General features: G+C 40.2%; 1 protein-coding gene across 4 annotated transcripts; it reads left to right on the top strand.

Moving 5' to 3' along the window:
* The first annotated feature begins 1,652 nt into the window (after nucleotides 1-1,652).
* On the top strand, nucleotides 1,653-22,702 carry LOC120033576 (nucleoside diphosphate kinase-like). Of its 4 annotated transcripts, none has more exons than XM_038980002.1 (6): nucleotides 1,661-2,094; nucleotides 7,938-8,068; nucleotides 9,132-9,233; nucleotides 21,478-21,590; nucleotides 21,833-21,989; nucleotides 22,653-22,702. In XM_038980002.1, the coding sequence occupies exons 1-5, from the start codon at nucleotides 1,938-1,940 to the stop codon at nucleotides 21,951-21,953; spliced, it is 624 nt and encodes a 207-aa protein (XP_038835930.1). In that variant the 5' UTR covers nucleotides 1,661-1,937; the 3' UTR covers nucleotides 21,954-21,989; nucleotides 22,653-22,702. The 4 variants fall into 4 exon arrangements, with proteins under 4 accessions (XP_038835938.1, XP_038835930.1, XP_038835921.1 ...); XM_038979993.1 differs by having other exon boundaries at nucleotides 22,639-22,688; XM_038980010.1 differs by lacking the exon at nucleotides 22,653-22,702 and having other exon boundaries at nucleotides 1,653-2,094; nucleotides 21,814-22,434.
* The last annotated feature ends 114 nt before the right edge of the window (nucleotides 22,703-22,816 follow it).

The following is a 22,816-nucleotide window of genomic DNA, read 5'->3' as shown; positions in this document are numbered from 1 at the left end:
TGACATGATGTTCGTGTTTGTTTAGCTTCCAAAGGGGTGGATGGGACTCGAGGGCAATTTTAATAATTTAACCATGGGAGTTCTGCTCCCTGCACTTGCCAACAGTTTGGTGGAACTGTTAGCCTACAGGTCTAGGTGAAGCCCTAATTCTAGTGTAGTTCATTTCGTTAAAGAAAAAGGACTTTCTTAAATAGTTTTTTTATAGCTATTATTTTAACGATGATGATAATGAATACAAAACTAGTGTTATACGGCTAATATTGGTTTGTCTTCTTTTAGAACAAAATTGCCCTTTAACCTTAATCCAGAGTCTGACTCCAACACTTAATTGTTATTAAAAATAAGGCCCGAAATCAGGCATTCTTGTATTTTAGTTTTTATTCAACCAAATAAGTGTCAGAAAAAAAATCTGGCAGCAGTTGAGGATGTAGGCCAATTGCATGCATCTTCAATGGGTAACTTTTTAAATAGGCCTTTATGTACAGTGCATTAGGAAAGTATTCAGACCCCTCTACTTTTTCCAAATGTTACATTACAGCCTTATTCTAAAATAGATTAAATAGTTTTTTCCGCTCATCAATCTACACACAATACCCCATAATGACAAAGCAAAAACAGTTTTATTTTTAAAATTTTAGCAAATGTATAAAAATAAATACAGAAATATAATATTTACATAAGTATTCAGACCCTTTACTCAGTACTTTGTTGAAGCAACTTTGGCAGCAATTACAGGCTTGAGTCTTCTTGGGTATGACCCTACACCTGTATTTAGGGAGTTTCTCCTATTCTTCTCTGCAGATCCTCTCAAGCCCTGTCAGGTTGGATGGGGAGCGTCGCTGCACAGCTATTTTCAGATCTCCAGAGATGTTCAATCGGGTTCAAGTCCGGACTCTGGCTGGGCCACTCAAGGACATTCAGAGATTTGTCCCGAAGCCATTCCTGCATTGTCTTGGCTGTGTGCTTAGGCTCGTTGTCCTGTTAGAAGGTGAACCTTTGCCCCAGTCTGAGGTCCTGAGCACTCTGGAGCAGGTTTTCATCAAGGATCTCGCTGTACATTGCTCCATTCATCTTTGCTTCGATACTGACTAATTTCCCAGTCCCTGCTGCTGAAAAACATCAACACAGCCTGATTCTGCCACCACCATGCTTCACCGTAGGGATGGTGCCAGAGACGTCTCGAGACGTGATGCTTGGCATTCGGGGGAAATACTTCCATCTTGGTTTCATCAGACCAGAGAATCTTGTTTCTCATGGTCTGAGATTCCTTTAGGTGTCTTTTGGAAAACTCCAAGCGGGCTGTCATGTGCCTTTTACTGAGGAGTGGCTTCCGTCTGGCCACTTTACCATAAAGGCCTGATTGGTGGAGTGCTGCAGGGGTTGTCCTCCTGGAAAGTTCTCCCATCTCCACAGAGGAACGCTGGAGCTCTATCAGAGTGACCATCGGGTTCTTGGTCACTTCCCTGAGCAAGGCCCTTCTCCCCTGATTGTCTTGGTGGTTCTAAACTTATTCCATTTAAGAATGATGGCAGCCACTATGTTCTTGGGGACCTTCAATGCTGCAGACATTTTTGGGATGCACCTGAGCTCAATTTCGAGTCTGATAGCAAAGGGTCTAAATAAGTTAATTCTGTTTTATAATAAGGCTGTAACGTAGCAAAATGTGGAATAAATCAAGGGGTCTGAATACTTTCCGAATGCACTGTATGTGGGCCTACACTTACCAGGGGCCAGGCACACTGAAAACCAACATATGTTGTTCGTGCCACTGTAGACCTAAAACCAGCATATTTGGGGTTAAACATGTACCTTATGCTACCTTTCTAAAATTACGGGGGTGGGACTCGTGATTTCTTTTAAAGGAGCATTACTGACTTCAACAGGTACATATGTTGAAGAATATCACAAGTCAACTATAACTTTGGTTTGTTGAAATAATGGTTCTATTTCAAAGGTGTGCGCTGAAAAACCTTATCCTGCCGAGTCCGTACTGTCGGGGTTGGGGAGTTCTACCAGCGAGTAAAAGTTATATCACTGAGTTCGCATTTTTTCTCCTCCTTGGGCATCGATGCACTGGATACAGTACCATATCAGGTTAGTAGCCTATGTAGGCTATACCATTGTAAGTACTATAGGCTATCATACTATAGTAGTGTACAAGTAGGCTATTCATATGTTTTTGTTAAGCTTGCACAGAGAAGTGATTAACACTACTAGAAAGGTCATAATGGGAATTCTGACCGTTGATCTTTCAATTGTGCAAATATTCCATATGAAATAAATAGATTGATCCTGCAGTGCATAGACTGTAAATTCTAAAATGACCATAGTGTATTTTCTGACTGTAGGACAACAGTTGCCTGCCCAGCTAGTTGCCCATCCAAACTACACCTAAACAAAATTCAAACTAATTTAACACTTATAATAGATGTGGTCTAAAGACAAAAATGTACAATAGTCTGATGTTTGACAATATTATCAATTGTCAAATTGAGAATGAAGAGACTGATGACCAGCTCAGTGTGCACAGACAAAAAGGGAACAGAGTTTATCAAACAGCACTTTTTCAAATAATCCTTCAGAGGTCCATGCAGGCCAGAAGAGTTGATTCAGTTGTTTCTAGAACCTAGTCGTATCAAAAAATTGTGCGTATGGGTTCATTTTCAAAATACTGTTGACAATAGTCATTTATGAAAAATATCCTTTATATTTTTCAGTTTTTTCCATTATATTCCTACTGTAAAATATATACTGTGTGTCTTGACTGTGGCAGAGCAGGGGAATATAAGCATGTAATGTCTGCTAAAGTTGATTTCATGATGCAGCCATTTAGCCTCAGCTACTACGCATAGATAAATAAAAAAATACAAGTCGAAACATGCTTTTCTGTTCTTTTGAAATAAATTGTCAAGGTATCATGTTTTTATGACCTTCCTAAACAGAATCTTGATGGATTTCTTTGTGATAGTGTATAGTAAATGGATTTATTAGACTGGTTGCTGTTGGTACTGGTTGTCCTGGCTATTCTACTGTTTCAATATGCGTATGGTCATTTTGACGCTTCGAGGTAAAAATCATCAATGTATTTGTATTATTATATTTTATTATATTTATCCCAAAGTTCTGCTAGAGTGTAAAATACACACATTTAGGAAAAGTCAGGGACAGGTGGGTTGTGCACATGCCTTCACATGCTCTAAATTGGATATGGTTAGTGAATCGTTAGGCCATTAGCTCGGTCTACTTAATACAAATGAAAAGTGTATCACTCATTGGTAAGGGCAGGCAATAGCTAAAATAGTAACCCTGTTTTGGATCAAATAATATTTGATCAGATTGGACACTTGTGGTGTAGGGTCATTTTGTTTCACAGTGGTCACATTTGGATAGGTGATCGTGACCTAGTACTTTATTAAACCACGAGGACAGACCTGTTTAAGAAGTAGGCTACTGTAAATAGGGTAGTGGGTGATACATTTCAACTGAATTATAGGCTACTTGATAGGGTGAGGTTTACAAACAGAAGCACAATTCTACCTTGCCTCTCTCGCTCACACACAAGCTCCCGCATATACACACGGCACTCACTCTGTCTTCTATTTGGTTGTCACTATGCACGTAGATTAACTATACACGTTTATTCCTTGCCAAAATACAGATTAGAAGTTTCTAGCATTTCACACATTAATCAAAATTCAGGCTCAAATGTAACACTATTTTGGGGTTTATATGTTCCCACCCCCATTTTGTGATATAACTACTCTGGTCATGGTGTTGATAATTTGGGAGTTAAAATGACACTAAATAAAATAAATATCCAACTCTGTGTTACAAAATCCCCCTGCTGAGGGCGCAACAGGACGCTATGTTTGTGTGAGCACTTGTTTATTTGCTTTCTGGAGCCGTGCTGTCTGACTCTAACCCATCCTCACCCTTTCTCCCCCTCACATGACAGATTAACATCTCCTCCATCTCATGGCTTCAGCCAATCGGACAATAGCCATGTGTCTCAACCCATTGCACACACTAGCCCTGATTGGCTAGCCAGCCTGACCCATGCTCTCCAAGGGAGTAAATATTGCCTGTAGCTGAACAGTATTATTCCAGTCTGTGAGTGTGGGTAGACATATGTGCATGGGTTGCGTAACTACAAAGTAAACTGTTGATATCATTGCAGTTTATAGAGTAGCCATATTCTATGAAGTTCTCATTCCTGTTATGTTACTACTGATATTGTCTGCAGTGATGAGTCTTTGCTCTTGTATGTTTCTGTGCAATAGCCTACTATTTGTATAATATACAGTCCTTGACATTATTCTTGTTGTTATATCCCATATCCCACTCTATCGTACTTTGAAAATATCTATTCAGGCCAGTGTATTTATCGCCTGAATTTATTATCTCTGTTTCTGTCCATTATAGAACCATACCAATGTACATTAAAAAAACATATAAATGCAACATGCAACAATTTCAATGATTTTATTGAATTACAGTTCATATAAGGAAATCAGTCAATTGAAATGCATTCATTAGGCCCTAATCTATGGATGTCACATGACTGGGAACACAGATATGCATCTGTTGGTCACAGTTACCTTTAAAAAAAAAAAAAGTAGGGGTGTGGATCAGAAAACACGTCAGTATCTGGTGTGACCACCATTTGCCTCATGCAGCGACAGGTCTTTTTCGCATAGAGTTGATCAGGCTATTGATTGTGCCCTGTGGAATGTTGTCCCACTCTTCTTCAATGGCTGTACAAAGTTGCTGGATATTTGGGAGAACTGGAACACGCTGTCGTACGTGCCAATCCAGACCATCCCACATATGCTCAATGGGAGACATGCCTGGTGAGTATTCAGGCCACTGAACTGGGACATTTTCAGCTTCCAGGAATTGTGTACAGGTCCTTGCAACATGGGGCAGTGCATTGTCATGCTGAAACATGAGGTGATGGCAGTGGATGAATGGCACAACAATGGATCTCAGGATTTCTCCGCGGTATCTCTGTGCATTCAAATTGCCATCGATAAAATGCAATTGTGTTTGTTGTCCGTAGCTTATGTCTGCCCATACCATAACCCCACCATGGGGCACTCTGTTCACAACGTTGACATCAACAAACCGCTCACTCTCACAATGCCATACACGCTACGCTGTTGGCCATCTGCCTGGTACAGTTGAAACCAGGATTCATCCATGAAGAGCACACTTCTCCAGCGTACCAGTGGCCTTCGAAGGTGAGCATTTGCCCACTGAATTTGGTTACGACGCTGAACTGCAGTCAGGTCAAGACCCTGGTGAGGACGATGAGCTTCCTTGAGACGGTTTCTGACAGATTGTGCAGAAATTCTTCGATTGTGCAAACCCACAGTTTCATCAGCCGTCCGGGTGGATGGTCTCAGATGATCCCGCAGGTGAAGAAGCCGGATGTGGAGGTCCTGGGATGGCGTGGTTACCGTGGTCTGTGAGGCCGGTTGGGCGTACTGCCAAATTCTCTAAAACGACACTCTAAAGCGGCTTATGGTAAAGAAATTAACATGACATTTTCTGGAAACAGCTCTGGTGGACATTCCTGCAAAAGAAGAGACATCTGTGGCATTGTGTTGACAAAACTTCACATTTTAGAGTGGCCTTTTATTGTCCCCAGCACAAGGTTCACCTGTGTAATGATCATGCCGTTTAATCAGCTTCTTGATATGCCACACATGTCAGTTGGATGGACTATCTTGGCAAAGGAGAAATGCTCACTAACAGGAATGTAAACACATTTGTACATACAATTTGAGAGAAATAAGCTTTATGTGCGTATGGGGAAATCTCTGGGATCTTTTATTTCAGTTCATGAAACATGGGATTTTGTTACCTGTTTATCCCCATGTTCATCTTCTCCTGTGTGTGATTAAAGTTCCTGTGTGTGTTAACTCTTGGGCTGCTTTATTCCCTTCTAACTGGGGCTGGTGTCAATGAGTCACAAACCAGTAAAATATGTAGCGCCGGGTCACTCTCACTCAGAGTTGCTTAAATTTAACTCCATTTACCATTTTCCGTGTCGTTTTTAATCAAATCCCTTGTCATTTTATACTTTTCTGTGTTCTTTTGAAATAACAATCAACTACAGCAGAGTACATTTCTTTTTCAGCTTATTTCCTATGAGGTATAAGTGTGTACACCCTTATTTGAATATTTCTTGTCACATTATGGTGGTTTGCAATGTGATATCCAATCTTTGTTGGAAGCCAACTTGCAGGAAGATATCTGTTTAATGATTCGTTCTAGGCCATAGTGGGATTCTTTTTATAAGCGTCCGGATTAGTGCCCCGCTCCTTGAAAGCGGCAGCTCTAGCGTTTAGCTCGGTGCGGATGTTGCCTGTAATCCATGGCTTCTGTTTGGGTACGTACAGTCAATGTGGGGATAACGTCGTCGATGCACTTATTGATGAAGTTGCTGACTGAGGTGGTATACTCCTCAATGCCGTTGGATGAATCACGGAACATATTCGAGTCTGTGCTAGAAAAACAGTCCTGTAGCGTAGCATCCTTCGATTGTGACACATCAGACCACTTCCATATTGAGCCAGTCACTGGTACTTCCTGCTTTAGTTTTTGCTTGTAAGCAGGAATCAGGAGGAGATGGTCAGATTTGCCAAATGGAGGGCGAGGGAGAGCTTTGTATGCATCTCTGAAGTAAAGGTGTTTTAGAGTTTTTTCCCTCTGATTGCACAAGTGACATGCTCGTAGAAATTAGGTCAAACGGATTTAAGTTTGCCTGCATTAAAGTCCCAGGCCACTTAACAGCGCCGTTTCTGGATGAGCATTTTCTTGTTTGCTTATGGCCATATACAGCTCGTCTTAGTGCCAGCATTGGTTTGTTCTGGTAAATAGATGGCTACAAATAATATAGATGAGAACTGTCTTGGTAGAAAGTGTCGTCTACATCTTATCATGAGGTACTCTACCTCAGGCGAGGAATTCCGCAAGACTTCTTTAATATTAGACATCGCGCAAAAGGAGTTATTGACAAATAGACACATACCCCGCCCCTCGTCTTACCATACGTAGCTTCTCTGTCCTGCCGATACACGGAAAACCCAGCCAGCTCTATATTATCCGTGTCGTTGTTCAGCCACGACTCGGTGAAACATAAGATATTACAGTTTTTAATGTCCTGTTGGTAGGATAGTCTCAACCGTAGATCATCAAGTTTGTTTTCCACTGATTGTACGTTGGCCTATAGAACCGATGGTAATGGCGATTTACTCACTTACCTACGAATCCTAACAGGGACCCCGACATTCTCCTTTGGTATCTCCGCCTTTTCTTCACATGAATGACAGGGATTTGGGCCTGTTCTCCGGGAAAGCAGTATGTCTTTAGCGTCGGACTAATTAAAAAAAAAAATCTTTGTCCAGTTTGAGGTGAGTAATCGCTGTTCTGATGTCCAGAAGCTCTTTTCAGTCATAAGAGACGGTAGCAGCAACTTTATGTACAAAATAAGTTACAAACAATGCAAAAAAAACGAACAAAATGGCACAGTTGGTTAGGAGCTTGTAAAACGACAGCGCCAATATTATTAAAATGATAGGTCATTGCAAACGTTTCCGCAGTCGTAACGTTAACGGGGAAAAGGGAATTGCACAATCAAGAGTAGGAAAGAGTTGAAAGGGTGAAATGAAAGCAATCAATCCAGTGAGATTTAAGTAACATGTGGATTTTGCACCCCTCAAACACAGGAAATTGATGTCTGAAATTAAACATCCAAAGTTGGCATGCCCGTTGCTAAAAGTTTAAGGGGCGGTGTCCCAGAGACAGAAAAGCCAGTTAAATCGAGAATATCCATTGAAAGTGCTTTTTAGTCTAGGACTAGGCTTAATCTGTGTCTGGGACTACCATTCAGAGCATATGTGTAAGAGAGTTATTCTTCTATCCGTGTATAGGGATCCCTGGTGTGAGAGAACGTACTCTTATTGCAGTGAAACCAGATGGGGTCCAGCGCCGCCTTGTGGGACAGATAATGCAACGCTTTGAGCAGAGAGGCTTCAAACTGGTGGGCATGAAGATGCTGCAGGTGAGAGATGGCCAATTCCAAATGAACCCCAAAGCCCCTGCCTCCTAGGTATTTGTGTCGATCTGGATAGGCATAAGTAGTATGAAAATAAGCAATATGATAGTAGCTTCAACTTGCACTCTGATATGACAATTGGAACTTGGACTGTGCTTGTTCATTCAGTATTCATACCCCTTGACTTTATCCATATTTTGTCATTACAGCCTGAATATAAAATACCCCATATTGTCAAACTGGAATCATGTTTTTTGAAATTTTCACAAATTAAAGGAGTTGAATCAAGTATTCAGCCCCTTTGTTATGGCAAACCTAAGTTCAGGAGTAAAAATTTGCTCAACAAGTCACATAAATTGCATGGACACAGATTCAACCACAAAGACCAGGGATGTTTTCCAATGCCTCACAAAGAAGGGCACCTATTGTTAGATAGGTAAAACAAAAAAGAAGCAGATATTGAATATCCCTTTGAGCATGGTGAAGTTATTAATTACACTTTAGATGGTGTATCAATATACCCAGTTACTACAAAGATACCGGTGTCTTTTCTAACTCAGTTGCCCGACAGGAAGGAAACAGCTCAGGGATTTCACCATGAGGTCAATGGGGAATTTAAAACTGTTAAAGAATGTAATGGCTGTGATATGAGAAAACTGAGGATGGATCAACAACATTGTAGTTACTCCACAATACTAACCTAATTGACAGAGTGAAAAGAAGGAAGCCTGTACACAATAAACATATTCCAAAACATGCATCCTGTTTGCAACAAGGCACTAAAGTAATACTGCAAAAAATGTGGCAAAGCAATTCACTTTTTGTCTTGAATGCAAAGCATTGTTTGGGGCAAACTGAGTACCACTGAGTTGCTTACCAAGCAGACAGTGAATGTTCACTGTTTTGACTTAAATCCACTTGAAAATCTGTGTAGATTTTAAATGTTGAATGCAGGCTCTAACACAACAAAATATTGAATAAATCAAGGGGTATAAATACTTAATGAAGTCACTGTAAATATCAGACTGTGAAATAAAGGTTAACACAATGTTGGCTTTCTTTCTTTCAGGCATCAGAGGAGCTGCTCTCTCAGCACTACCAGGAGTTAAGCAGGAAGCCCTTTTACCCCACTCTCCTGTACTACATGACCTCTGGTCCCATAGTTGTCATGGTGAGAGTACCTTCCTGCCTCTGTATAGCCTGGTAATCCAAACTTGAATTGCTCAGTTTCATTGTTTTCTCACTTCACTGATCAGTCTGGGCATCCTCTAAGAGATGGACACCTGGAAGGTCTAGAGAATAACCGCTAGACTAAGCTGTTAACGCCCTTGCTCATGTACCTTGATCAACGGTAGTGGGTGGACCATTTCAGATTGTCAGTGATGTGTATGATCTAAGACCAGTAGTCCTCCATTTGCTAGTTCAGTTAACTTTTCCACTGCCTAGCCCAAGACTTGAACCACCTCTCTATCATCTCCTCTGGGCTACCTACTGTACCACTATTCAACTAGGGGGGAATTCAGACCCAGATTACATGAGCGTAAAATGAACTTTAATCCTTTTTTATGCACTTTTCTTTCTATGTGTATTCTGACCATAAAATTAGGCACGAGGTAACGCATGTGCCAGCTACCTATTTGTTTGGGGTGGAGATGAGAGAAATAAAGGTGTGGCAGAGGTGTGTCTACAGATACATCGTATTCTGACCTTGACGTAATTCCCTCATAATTCCAAGACCTTTATTGATGAGCTAGGTAAATTGGTAATCTGTTTGGATGAGGGGATTGTAAATATAAATAACAATTGTTTTAGATAGAGTACCAGTCAAAAGATTGGACACACCTACTCATTTCAGGGTTTTCTTTATTTTTATTATTTTCTACATTGAAGAATAATAGTGAAGACATCAAAACTATGAAAAGCACATATGGAATCATGTAGTAACCAAAAAAAGTCTTCAAAGTAGCTACCCTTTGCCTTGATGACAGCTTTGCACACTCTTGGTATAGCTCCTTAATTAATATTGTTGACATTGGTTATTTTCCTGGCACCACTCCGCCAGTACCCTCACCTCCTCCCTGTAGGCTGTCTTGTCAATGTTGGTAATCAGACCTACCACTGTTGTGTTGTCTGCAAACTTGATGGTTGAATTGGAGGCATGCGTGGCCACACAGTCATGGGTGAACAAGGAGTACAGGAGGGGCCTGAGCACGCACCCTTGTGGGGCCCCTGTGTTGATGATCAGTGTAGTGGAGGTGTTGTTGCCTACCGTCACAACCTGGGGGCGACCCGTCAGGAAGTCCAGGACCCAGTTGCACAGGGCGGGGTTTGGATCCAGGGCCCTGAGCTTAATGATGAGCTTGGAGGATACTATGGTGTTGAAGGCTTAGCTGTAGTCAATGAACAGCATTCTTACATAGGTATTCCTCTTGTCCAGATGGGAAAGTGCAGTTTGCAGTGCGATGGCGATTGCATCATCCGTGGATCTATTGGGGCGGTTTGCAAATTGCAGTGGGTGTAGGGTAAGGTGGTGATATGATCCTTGACTAGTAAAGCACTGACTATCGGGGCGATAGTTATTTAGTTCAGTTATCTTTGCTTTCTTGGGTACAGGAACAAGCAAGTGGGGAGAGTAGACTGGGGTAGAGGGAGATTGAATATATCCGTAAACCAGGGGCGTAGCCAGAATACATTTTTGGGATGGCCTATAAAAATTTGGATAGGCATTTTTTCTACTTGTTTATTACATTTATTTTGCGATGTGCACTATATATTATTTCGTAATACAATCGTTTCATACTAGTGCATAGTACTTGGAGCAAACTCGTTACATATACAAATAATTACCTATCCCAGCATATTAAAATAAGACAGTAACTTTAGACCAGTTGCCAATTTGCCAACAACATAAAACTCATCTTCAGGCGCACTTTAATCTTGATGGGAAAACAAGCCTATATTTGATGTTACCATTTATACCACGGCGGGCAGTAGTACTATAAAAAGGTACCTTACCTTTAATAGATGTATCATAAGGCGTGACCTACATCACAAGGTGCAGACGGCGAGACTTTGAGTTGAATATGGTGATGATTTCATCATAATCCAATGTATCTGTCAGTTCACGCTCAAAAGACAGCAAACTGAAGTGGTTCAGCTGGGCGCTTGTCATTGATGTGCGAAGACGATTTTTTATCCTTGTTGTTGAGAAAAGTATCTCCACACTGCATGATGTCATTGGAAGTGTGACAATGATCCTTAACAGACCGTTTAAATTAGGGAAAATATCATCGGGGCAGCTGTCAAGTACACTCATTATGGAGGAAAAGTCACTTGCCATGTTCATTTTGCGACTCAACTGCTGAGTAAAAACAGTGAATTCAGCATCCTCAATTTATATTGCATAATGATCGCATGTGTTCTTCAGCTGCTCTTTAAGGCCGCAGGATTGGGATTCTTTGGAAAAGGAGGCTGCCGCTTGCATGATCCCATATGTGTCTTTTTGAAATCTTGAGTTTAACTCAGTAATCTGTCTGTCTAGAATATTGTACCAAAGTTGCCTCAGGTCACTGGCACTCTTGATGCTGGATGTTGTCCCTAATGAAGTTGTGACTACACTGTCTGCCAATTTTACAGGCAGTTTTCACTGCCATGATGCGCTCACATCCCAATTACTAATATCATGCTTAATCATCATCTCTTCAGTTAGCTTGAGAACTTTATCAAAGTCTCCCCCTGAGTTATCTCTGAACATAGAAAAGCTGCTTTTGAAGATTTCAATTAAACCAATACAGTCCATCACAGATAATGTAGAGTTTTGTAATAGGTTAGAGGTTCTGCAAGAACATCTAGCAGTAACATCACTTTACTCACTGACCCTGATTTTGAACTCCAACGTACATCAGTGGATCTTTCTAGCTCGATACATGGTCTATCTGGATGCAACTCTTTCTGTACGTCTATGAATCGAGCATGTCTGTGGGATCCATTCATACATGTGTGTAACTGGTTTACTGTCTCAAAAAAAGTACTGACATGTCCCGGCACTTTTACCACGGTGCACAGAACCAAATTCAAACGATGGGAGTTGCAATGCAAATATACCGCTTGCTTAAATGTTTGCTTTAGTAGGACATGTACCCCTCTGTTCCCTGACATGACTGAAGCGCCATCGAAACAAAAACCCACACACAGAGTGGGATCCAACTCCAGGGGTTGCAACACTTCAAGTATTTCCCCAGAAATTCCTTGTGCAGACAAATCAGCGGTTTCCATAAACTCAACAGCTCTTTCTTTAATCATTCCAGCATGAATATATCGGATGCACACAGCAATGAGTTCTCGTTTAGATTGATCTTCATATTAATCTGCTAGTATGGCACAATGCGTGGAAGGTGCAGAACTTAATATTTTATCCTGCACAGTAACAATGATGCTGCACTCTCCAGCAACTCGTTCTTGTAACGGCTTTCGTCGGTGGAAGAAGGAGAGGACCAAAGCGCAGTGTGATTAGTGTTCATCTTAATTTAATGATAATCAAAAACTGAACACTACAAATTACAAAACAACAAAAGTGAAAACCGAAACAGTTATATCTGGTGCAGACACACAAAGACTGAAGACAACCACCCACAAAACACAATAGAACACAGGCTACCTAAATATGGTTCCCAATCAGAGACAATGACTAACACCTGCCTCTGATTGAGAACCATATCAGGCCAAACGAGAAACCCCACATAGAAACAGAAAACATAGATAATACCCACCCAACTCACGCCCTGACCACACTAAAACAAAGAAAATACAACAGAACTATGGTCAGAACGTGACAGTTCTGAATTTCGGGGGTCATAAGCGTGGCATTGCGAGGTAGCTCATTAAGCCTGTTTTGTATTTCTGAGTCATACTTTGAGATGAAATTGAAGATTTCTAAAAAGTTACCTTTGTTGATTGCCTCTTCGGTTTCTCTATGCCCTCTGGGTGGAATATCCTGCTTTGCACACATTAGAACAATATCTATGACCACTTTAACAGGTGAGCGGTTTCTTTCTATAAAATCCATGTTTGCATCGCCATGTATTTGGTTCAACTCAGTCCCACGACTTCTCGGCCCATGGGTCGCTTTGTAGGATTCAAATTTTGCAAGGGCACTAGCATGTAATTTGCTATTCTTGTGTTTGCAGCAAGAATTTCTTGCGAGTTTCCAGTTTTTAAATCCATCTCGTACAAATCTGAATTCGACATTTGCCCCAGGAAAGTGCCTGCAAAACTTACAATAAATTGCATCTTTTGCTTTATTATACTCAACCCACACAAACTGGTCATACCACCTTGAAGAGAAGCAGCGTGATTTATCATACTTGAAGGGAACTTTGCTAGCTTTGGTTGACAGGCTGGTTCATCAACTGCAGACACATCTGTCGGTGGACCTACTGCAGGTTCACCCCCACCCGCAGCATCAAGAACTAGAGGAGACGGTGGGGTAGGCAAGCATGCCTGGCTCAACGTGGCATTGGCGGTTGTGATGGCGATTGTGGTTGTTACTATCCTGGCGCCACCTATTAATGTCTCATTCTGGAAGCTATCGGTAGTTTGATCCAAATTATTTTCTGGCACACTCTTTTTCCTCCAGACGTCTTTTTTTGAAAAACCTAGCAATCGACATTTGGTTTGCCATTGCTAGAACTACTAAATTACCTTAGCTGGTGAGTCAATTCGAGTAAGCTAGCGTGGTAGAGCTTGCTAGCTTATGCACTACAAAGTTTATCCACGTGACGTTGTTCAGGTAAACCACCGTATGATTTTATTTTAAATGTAACCAGTAGTCGGAAGTCAACTTGATTGTCGCGGACTATTTCTTTGTTACATTCTATTAAAATTACCCATAGAAAATAAATCTCACATGCGTATCTTTTAAAAATGTAATAAAATAAATACATATAAAAATGTATATTGAATAATAATAACTTTTTTGGGGTAGGCCTGAGATCAAACTGCTTGGCTATACCGCTGCCGTAAACACTCCAACCAGCTGATCTGCGCATGCCCTGAGGATGCGGCTAGGGATGCCGTCTCGGCCACAGAGCACTGTCCTCGTGAGCGGCCCGCATCGGTGGCACTGTGTTATCCTCAAAGCGGGCAAAGAAAGTGTTTAGCTTTTCCAGGAGCAAGATTTCGATATCTGCGACGTGGCTGGTTTTCCCTTTGTAATCCGTAAATGTCTGGAGTCCCTGCCACATACGTCCGGAGACGTTGAATTGAGACTCCACGTTGTCTCTGAACTGACGTTTTGCCTGTTTGATTGACTTACGGAGGGCATAACTGGATTGTTTGCATTCGGTTTTCCTGTGGTTAAATGCAGTGGTTTGTGCTTTCTGTTTTGCTCAAATTGCCTTGTAACTGATTGCTTCTAGAAAGAGAGAAGGAACAGCACATAATCAATATGAACTACAACTACTAGTTTAAAGCAATGAAAGATCTAATTGCTACAAAGAATGAATGTATGTATGGGCTACATTTATGAGAATACATGCATTTGCTTACCTTTTCAAACTTGAAAACAATACACTAATGTATCACAAAAAAGTGTTATGAGTGAATGCACCACAAACATCTTTCCAGGGTGTTGATGAATCCTCATCCCAATACAGCCTCTTCCAACACCTTGGGCAGGGTAAGGGTAACTATTTTTTACCTCAGATTGGTGATGTTAGTGTAGTGTAAAACATGATGACACAAGATCAATTGTTTAACTCTAGAACCGCTAAAGCAGTAATTTTGACTGCTCATGAATTTAAAAATAAATATTACTCTGCCATTTTTTAAGTCATGCCCCCCTCCGTCCTTGACTTTTCCTAAATAAGTCTATATAACACACTGTCATTGTTAATCCAAGCAGTCATATCACTCTACTCTGGCCTACTTGGAGTAGGCTACACACTGAGAGCGTGCGTAATTGTACATGCTTTCAATATCTAGGAAAACATGCACATCGGGCAGCAGGTGAGCGAGTTTCGGAGACAGTGGAGACCCATCATTCAGGGCAGGTGTGGCAAAGCCCCACCTGTTTTGAGCACCACACTTTTAGGTTTAAAAGAATCTCTCTATATAAATACAGCTCTGGAAAAAATTAAGAGACCACTGCAAAATTATCAGTTTCTCTGGTTTTACTATTTATAGGTATGTGTTTGAGTAAAATGAAAATTTTGGTTTTATTCTATAAACTACAGACAACATTTATCCAAAATTACACACTGTGAGATTTGGTGGAGGATCGGTGATGATCTGGGGGTGCTTTCAGCAAAGCTGGAATCGGGCAGATTTGTCTGTGAAGAACGCATGAATCAAGCCACTACAAGGTTGTCCTGGAAGAAAACTTGCTTCCTTCTGCTCTGACAATGTTCCCAAACTCTGAGGATTGGTTTTTCCAGCAGGACAATGCTCCATGTCACACAGCCAGTTCAATCAAGGTGTGGATGGAGGACCACCAGATCAAGAACCTGTCATGGCCAGCCCAGTCTCCAGACCTGAACCGCATTGAAAACCTCTGGAATGTGATCAAGAGGAAAATGGATGGTGACAAGCCGTCAAACAAAGCCGAGCTGCTTGAATTGTTGCGCCAGGAGTGGCATAAAGTCACCCAAAATCAATGTGAAAGACTGGTGGAGAGCATGCCAAGACGCATGAAAGCTGTGATTGAAAATCAGTGTTATTCCACCAAATATTGATTTCTGAACTCTTCCTAAGTAAAAACATTAGTATTGTGTTGTATAAAATTAATATAAACTTATTATTGGAGGTCTGACAACACTGCATTTTTTGGTTATTTTGACCAGTTGTCATTTTCTGCAAATAAATGCTCTAAATGACAATATTTTTATTTGGGAGAAATGTTGTCAGTAATTTATAGAATAAAACAAAATTTACATTTTACCCAAACACATACCTATAAATAGTAAAACCAGAGAAACTGATCATTTTACAGTGGCCTCTTAATTGTTTAAGAGTCACATAACAGTTTGTGACATATCAGTTTTTAAACAATGTGAAAAGAAAAAATGTAATTGAGTTAATAAGGCCGCATAGAAACATGGTCTCTTTTTTGCTTTCTTGAGTAAGGCCGCTCCAAAATACAGGTGTTTCAGTCTAGCTCAGTGCTTTCTGTGTTGGTGGGGCTAGCCAGCAGAAAATACAGAACGTTGCGCGTGATTGGCTTAGTTTTCTGTCATGATTGGCTCAGTTTTCTGTCACTTATGGGACAGTAGTGTCCCATACAGGCTGACTACACCGCTTGCGTCGCGTGCACGAGTGCTGCAAAATACATTTAGAAATCTATGTTATTCAATTATTGAACCCACACTGCTCGTGCGCACACCAACGAGCATCTGCGTTGCCAAGGGCTAAAATAGAAGTCAGTTTTTATTTCTGACGCAGATCGCGCTGCAAGTCCTGCCTCTCCCATCTCCTCGTTGGTTTATAGAAGCAGGTACCCACGTGCCATCTCCTCATTGGTTATACCCACGTGGGTGACAAAGACTAACGAAGTCAGTGGCGGTAATGCACCTAATTTATGAAAGTTGCCAATCGCAATATAAAGTCAAGTGACGTACAAGCCTGGAAGGAGGAGAAATGACGAGAAACAATGCAGTTGACCGTTTTATGTGTGGATTAATTGGCAGAGTTGAGGACGTTGTGCATTTCAGGTAAAATAACAACTCAATGTTTATATCCCAGAACAAATTAGCTAGCTAAATTGCCATAAATGCTTAATGCTTTTCGACCTGTCCCTAAATTAATATAATTGGTTCAGAGTTTGTTTTGGTATTTTAACCTGCGTTTGGTGTGGGGGGACAAAATACATTTATTCACGATGGCACACGTGCGCAGCCGGTTTGGGTTCCGTGTGGTTAGAGCTAAAAAATGTTGGGTTCTGTCATAGAGTTATATTAGAAGAGCCTATCCAAGAAGGCTCAAGGTCATTGGCCACAGATATAATGTGATTTGATGTCATTCTATCTACAGAAGCTTTGATTGGACTGTCAACATCTTACTTTCAAAGTCTTAGCTAGCAGTCATCATCAGTTGTCATCAAGTCGACTATCTACTGGCAAATCCTTTTTAATCCTTGTCATATGAAGTTGGAAATCGCAAATTCAACAATGAGCCGTTTGGAAGGAATCAGTGGCTAACTGCAAGTATTGCAAAGAAATCCCTAACGTTTGCCTGCTATTCAATGGAGTGGCTGTGTTTTTTTTTCTTCGAGTTCCCACCATAAATCCAGAGAATGCCAAAAATGCTGGTGCATAAATGATGTGATATGCAAGGGAGAAATGTATACTGTAGCTAAGAAATTAATATTAAGTGTGTAGTAAGCCGTTAGTAGCCCACATGCCTCACCCTAATAATTTGGTCTATTTTCACCAACGCGGTATTGTAAACACATAACGTTGGTAGTTATGGGGTGATGGCTTGCACGTGCAAATTCAGCACACACAACATTCTATAAAATAATTGTGTTATTTGACGTGTCAAATTAAAAGCGTATTTTTTAAATGTATTTTTAATAATGAAGAATAGTCTGTATACATACAAGAAGTACACAAATAGACAATGATAACATATGCTAGGGTGTACAACAAATTACAGATTATACAAAGACCTTAAAAGGAACATACATATTGATTTAACAGCTTTCTTATTAGAAGAATGTTGATTGGTCTTAATGTACTGCTCGAATTCCATATAGAAAACACGGAAAAGTGTTTTTTATTAGTGAATTTACATTTTATGAATATGACATTTATGAATATGAAAACTTTCCGAATGCACTGTACGTGTAGAATCTACACTGTAGATAGTACATTTTATGTTTAGGCTTTCAATATATCACAAACTGTTTTTGCATATTGGTTATTGATTTGGACTGTGTACTGTGTTCTGACATCGGACTATTTATCAAAATGTCTTGTCAACAGGAAGCAGCGACAGCCTCATTTTCAACTTAAGTTTTAGGAATATAAATGTACCTTTAAAGTGGATTATTCAGGTAAAATCTGCTTAATGAGTCCCAAAACGTGTTTGATTTCTTTTGATTATATTCCAGATATCACCAAAACGGGTTTCCCCTGCCTACTAAACTTCCAAATGGTCGAAACCATTTGATTTTAAGGTGGGGGTCAAATCCAAATTCATTGGCTCTGTCATAGCTCATTTGTAAACAACAAATATTGATACATTACTATCTCAAACACAATCTGCAAAAATGAAAAGTTAATTAGTAGGTGATAGTGATTTAAGAACCAAAAAACATAGGCTACATTGCCCCCCCTAATCTGGTGGTGGGGTGGTAGATACTTAGTCTCCCTGATGGCTCAGATCAGGTGCCTACATAGTATACACCATAGACATGCATACAGTGCCTTCAGAAAGTGTTCATATCCCTTCTCTTATTCCACAATTGTTGTGTAACAGATTGAATTCAAAATGGAATCAATATTTTCTTTCTCACCCAACTATTGAAATTGGCTTGTCCCTCGGGTCAGGAGTCGTGGTTTAGTGACATATTTTGAGTTTAAAAATATATTTTTCTGCCTCTTTAAATGTCATAATACAAAGGAAAGTATTATAGTTAATTAGTGGACTACTTAAAAAACTAATATATCAAATAAATATTACAAATTTACAAGTAATAGCTGTCCCTCCATTTCATACCACTGGTGTTAAAATGTATAAAAACCACCACTGAAAAAATGCAACATCCTTGCCAAATTCTTCCTGGGTCAAAGGTTCATTGGAGACGGGACTGTTTTGAAAAGCACATGATGCTTCATGTGTCACCAATTTGATGATTAACTTGGTCATTTCATGCGAGGACATAAGATGTCACTGGTGTTATACCGTTTATAGTAAGGGGAAAAGAAATTGGATTAAAATTATTGATAAAATTGCATGATTAAGTGATTGATTTACAATTTAAAAAGTGTGGTTTGAGCTACAGTGGCCGCCATCTTAGATATGCCATCTTGTCTGCAGATGTGTTACTGTTCTTGCTGGTAACACCAGTGACAGTCCATAACACCACAAACCTTTTTCTCAACGTAAAATTTTATAAAACCCTCAACAATTATATTAAAAAAGACTTATTAGCATTTTATTATTTTTTCAATAATGTAATCACATAATATGGCTTTCCTTTTGATAGTGGTAAACCGTTGGGTGGAGCGTGCAGAGATTGACACAGAGGCCGCAAATCGACTTTACTAAGACAGAAAATAAATATATCTGTCACGTTCCTGACCGGTTTTCTGTTATTTTGTATGTGTTTGACGGTCAGGGCGTGAGTTTGGGTGGGTAGTCTATGTTATGTGTTTCTATGTTGGTTAAAGGGTGACCTGATATGGCTCTCAATTAGAGGCAGGTGGTTTTCATTTCCTCTGATTGAGAGCCATATTAAGGTAGGTGTTTTCACATTGTTGTGGGTGGTTGTCTCCTGTGTCAGTGTCTGTGTATGTTACGCCACACGGGACTGTTTCAGTTTTGTTTGTTCGTTTTATGTAGTCATTTTTCCTGTTCGTGCGTTCTTCGTGTTTCATGTAAGTTCGTCGTCCAGGTCTGTCTACGTCGTTTATTGTTTTGTAATTATTCAAGTGTTCGTCGTGTTTTCTGTTTTGTTTATTAAATATCATGTCTTATCACAACGCTGCGTCTTGGTTCAATCCATGCTCCTCCTCTTCGGATGAAGAGGAAGAGGAAAGCCGTTACAATATCAAAGAAATAACTTAGGTTTTGTTCGGTCTTTCTTAACTGGTGCTCCTCTCTCCCTTCTCTTCTGCGGTATGCCATCGTGCTCCTTTTATTTAGCCTCCACGGCTGGTTAGCACTTTCCTCTAAGCTGTCCGTGTCGGGGTGGCCAGCTCCGGTATTCCCAGCAGAGGGAGCCAACGTCGCCTCATGTACCTCCCCTCTATTACCATCCCCCGGGTAGACCTCCTGGGATACCACAATAGATATGGCGAAATTAGGTGCTGTTGAAAGGCAAAGACTCTACTGACAGCGCAGGGATGCTGACCCACACCGCAGAGCAGCCTCCATTAAACAAAAACACCAGACTTACTTAGAGGATTTAAACAATTTCTTAGAAAAGGTTAATGACAATACTGTCTTTGATTATATATACAAATGAAAGACTGAAATGACATTCTAGAAAGCCTGAATTGTCATCTAAAATATAGGTAACACCAATGACAAAAAGGCAGCACAAGCATTTTTTTTATGTAATGTTGTAAAAATAAAAAATGTTAAGCTGTCATTTGTTGTTTTATAATGTTAAGCGCTTACCTATTATCTGGTTAAGTTTTGATTTAACTTTTTTATTTTTTAAGTTGGCTGTTCAAAAAGCCACCATTTTCATAGAATGACCCATAAGTATTCACACCCCTGAGTCAATACTTTGTAGAAGTACCTTTGGCAGCGATTACAGCTGTGAGTCTTTCTGAGTAAGTCTCTAAATGGGTCAAATAATGGATTTTGTCTGAAAAACCTGAAACTCCCCAGTCCTTAACGATTACAAGCATACCCATAACATGATGCAACCACCACTATGCTTGAAAATATGGAGAGTGGTGTTCAGTAATGTGTTGTATTGGATTTGCCCCCGAACATAACACGTTGAATTCAGAACAAAAAGTAAATTGCTTTGCCACATTTATTGCAATATTACTTTAAGTGCCTTGTTGCAAACAGGATGCATGTTTTGGAATATTTTTATTAGTATTGTGGAGTAACTACAATGTTGTTGATCCATCCTCAGTTTCTCCTATCACAGCAATTAAACTCTAACTGTTTTTAAAATTGGCTTCAAGTAGGTGCCCTTTTTTGCAAGGCATGGGACACCTCCCTGGCCTTTGTGGTTGAATGTGTTTTACATTCACTACTCTACTCGACAATTACAGATAATTGTGTGGTGTACAGAGATGAGGTAGTCATTTAAAAAATCATGTTAAATACTATTATTGCACACAGAGTGAGTCCATACAATTTATGGATGAACTCCTGAACGTGTTCTGGCTTGCCATAACAAAGTGGTTGAATATTTATTGACTCAAGACATTTCAGATTTTCATTTTTTATTAATTTGTAAAACAAAATTCCACTTTGACATTATTTTGTCACTTGCCTACACACAATACCCCATAATCTAAATGTAATCCATTTTATATTCAGGCTGTAACATAACAAAATGTGGGAAAAAATCAAGGGGTGTGCATACTTTCTGAAGGCACTGTATCTGTTAAATTCCAAAACACCTAACCACTTGTGTGATTGATTCACTTTCAATTCATTTGCTGAATTGACTGATTTAAGATAGGATTTCCCTAATCCTGGTAAGCACTACATCCTTTCTTGTTGTCCAGGTGTGGGAGGGTCATAATGTGGTCCGTACATCCCGGATCATGGTAGGAGGCACCAACCCATCCGAGGCCCAAGCAGGCACCGTCCGGGGCGATTTCAGCATTCACATCAGCAGGTGAACCTTTTCAATAAAGACTCAAATGAAAAGATCTTTCACTTTACAATAATTTGCACAATACCCTTTTAAACGAATATTTAAATAATTTAATTTTACAATATTAATTGAGGCATAAAAACAAATGAATATATAAACATGAAATTGATCATTTGTGAAAGTGTTTTGAAATTGGGTGCATCATTTCAATGCAAAATACTAAACTGGACTTTAATGAATGTAGGTTTGTATTTATTTTCCAGAAATGTGGTCCATGCCAGTGATTCAGTAGAGGGGGCTCAGAGGGAGATCCAGCTGTGGTTTCATCGAAAGGAACTGGTGGATTGGGACTGCTATAACCACAATAGCACCTACGAGCTTTGAGAAAGAAGGCAGAGATTGAAAGAGAGCGTGAACAAGGTAGAATGACCATCAGGAACAGTGGCACCATACCTAACTCTGTGTCCTGCTTGCAATACTCAGCATTCTCCATCGTGGGAGGCTCCAATACCCAAGAGCCCCTCGCCTACTCTTATACAGTAATGTATCGTCCTCCCCATACGTTTTTGGATTTAAGATCAAATGATCCATATGACACATCGTTAGTTTATTTGAGGCTGATTTAATGAATATCCATTTTACCATTTAGACATGAAAGCACTTTATATATTTAGTCCCTCCATTTGAAGAAATCATAGGTATTTGGACAAATTTACGAGTGTAGTTACTATTTGTTCCCATATCGCTTGGACCTAATGACTTCAAGTTTGCAACTCTACAAACTCATTGGCTGTATTTGCAATTCGTTTTTTTGTGTATTATGGGATGTCTTATCTAATAGTAACTAAATGGTGTCTGGAATCTTTTTCTTTCTGAGCGGAGATGTTTCTGAACCCATCTGAATTGTCACACCCTGATCTGTTTCACCTGTCTTTGTGCTTGTCTCCACCCCCCAAGTGTCTCCCCTCATTATCCCCTGTGTATTTATACCTGTGTTCTGTTTGTTGCCAGTTCGTTTTGTTCGTCAAGCCTAACAGCGTTTTCACCCTTGCTCCTGTCTTTTCTAAAGTTCCTGTTTTCTAGTTTTCCCGGTTTAGACCATTCTGCCTGCCCTGAGACTGCCTGCCGTTCTGTACCTTTTGGACTCTGATCTGGATTACTGACCTCTGCCTGCCCTTGACCTGTCGTTTTGCCTGCCTGCCCTCTGTTCTAGTAATAAACTTTTGTTACTTCGACACTGTCTGTAT

Source organism: Salvelinus namaycush, chromosome 3 (assembly GCF_016432855.1).
Source record: "Salvelinus namaycush isolate Seneca chromosome 3, SaNama_1.0, whole genome shotgun sequence".
Classification (NCBI taxonomy): domain Eukaryota; kingdom Metazoa; phylum Chordata; class Actinopteri; order Salmoniformes; family Salmonidae; genus Salvelinus; species Salvelinus namaycush.
This window is presented reverse-complemented; position numbering and strand designations above follow the sequence as displayed.

Bases quoted from the DNA above. Each gene is read 5' to 3' on its own strand.
- LOC120033576 (XM_038980002.1), top strand. From the start codon at position 1,938: ATGGTTCTATTTCAAAGGTGTGCGCTGAAAAACCTTATCCTGCCGAGT. The intron at 9,234-21,477 runs GTGAGAGTACCT...CTTGTTGTCCAG, and splicing joins CTGGTCCCATAGTTGTCATG to GTGTGGGAGGGTCATAATGT. The intron at 21,591-21,832 runs GTGAACCTTTTC...TTTATTTTCCAG, and splicing joins TTCAGCATTCACATCAGCAG to AAATGTGGTCCATGCCAGTG.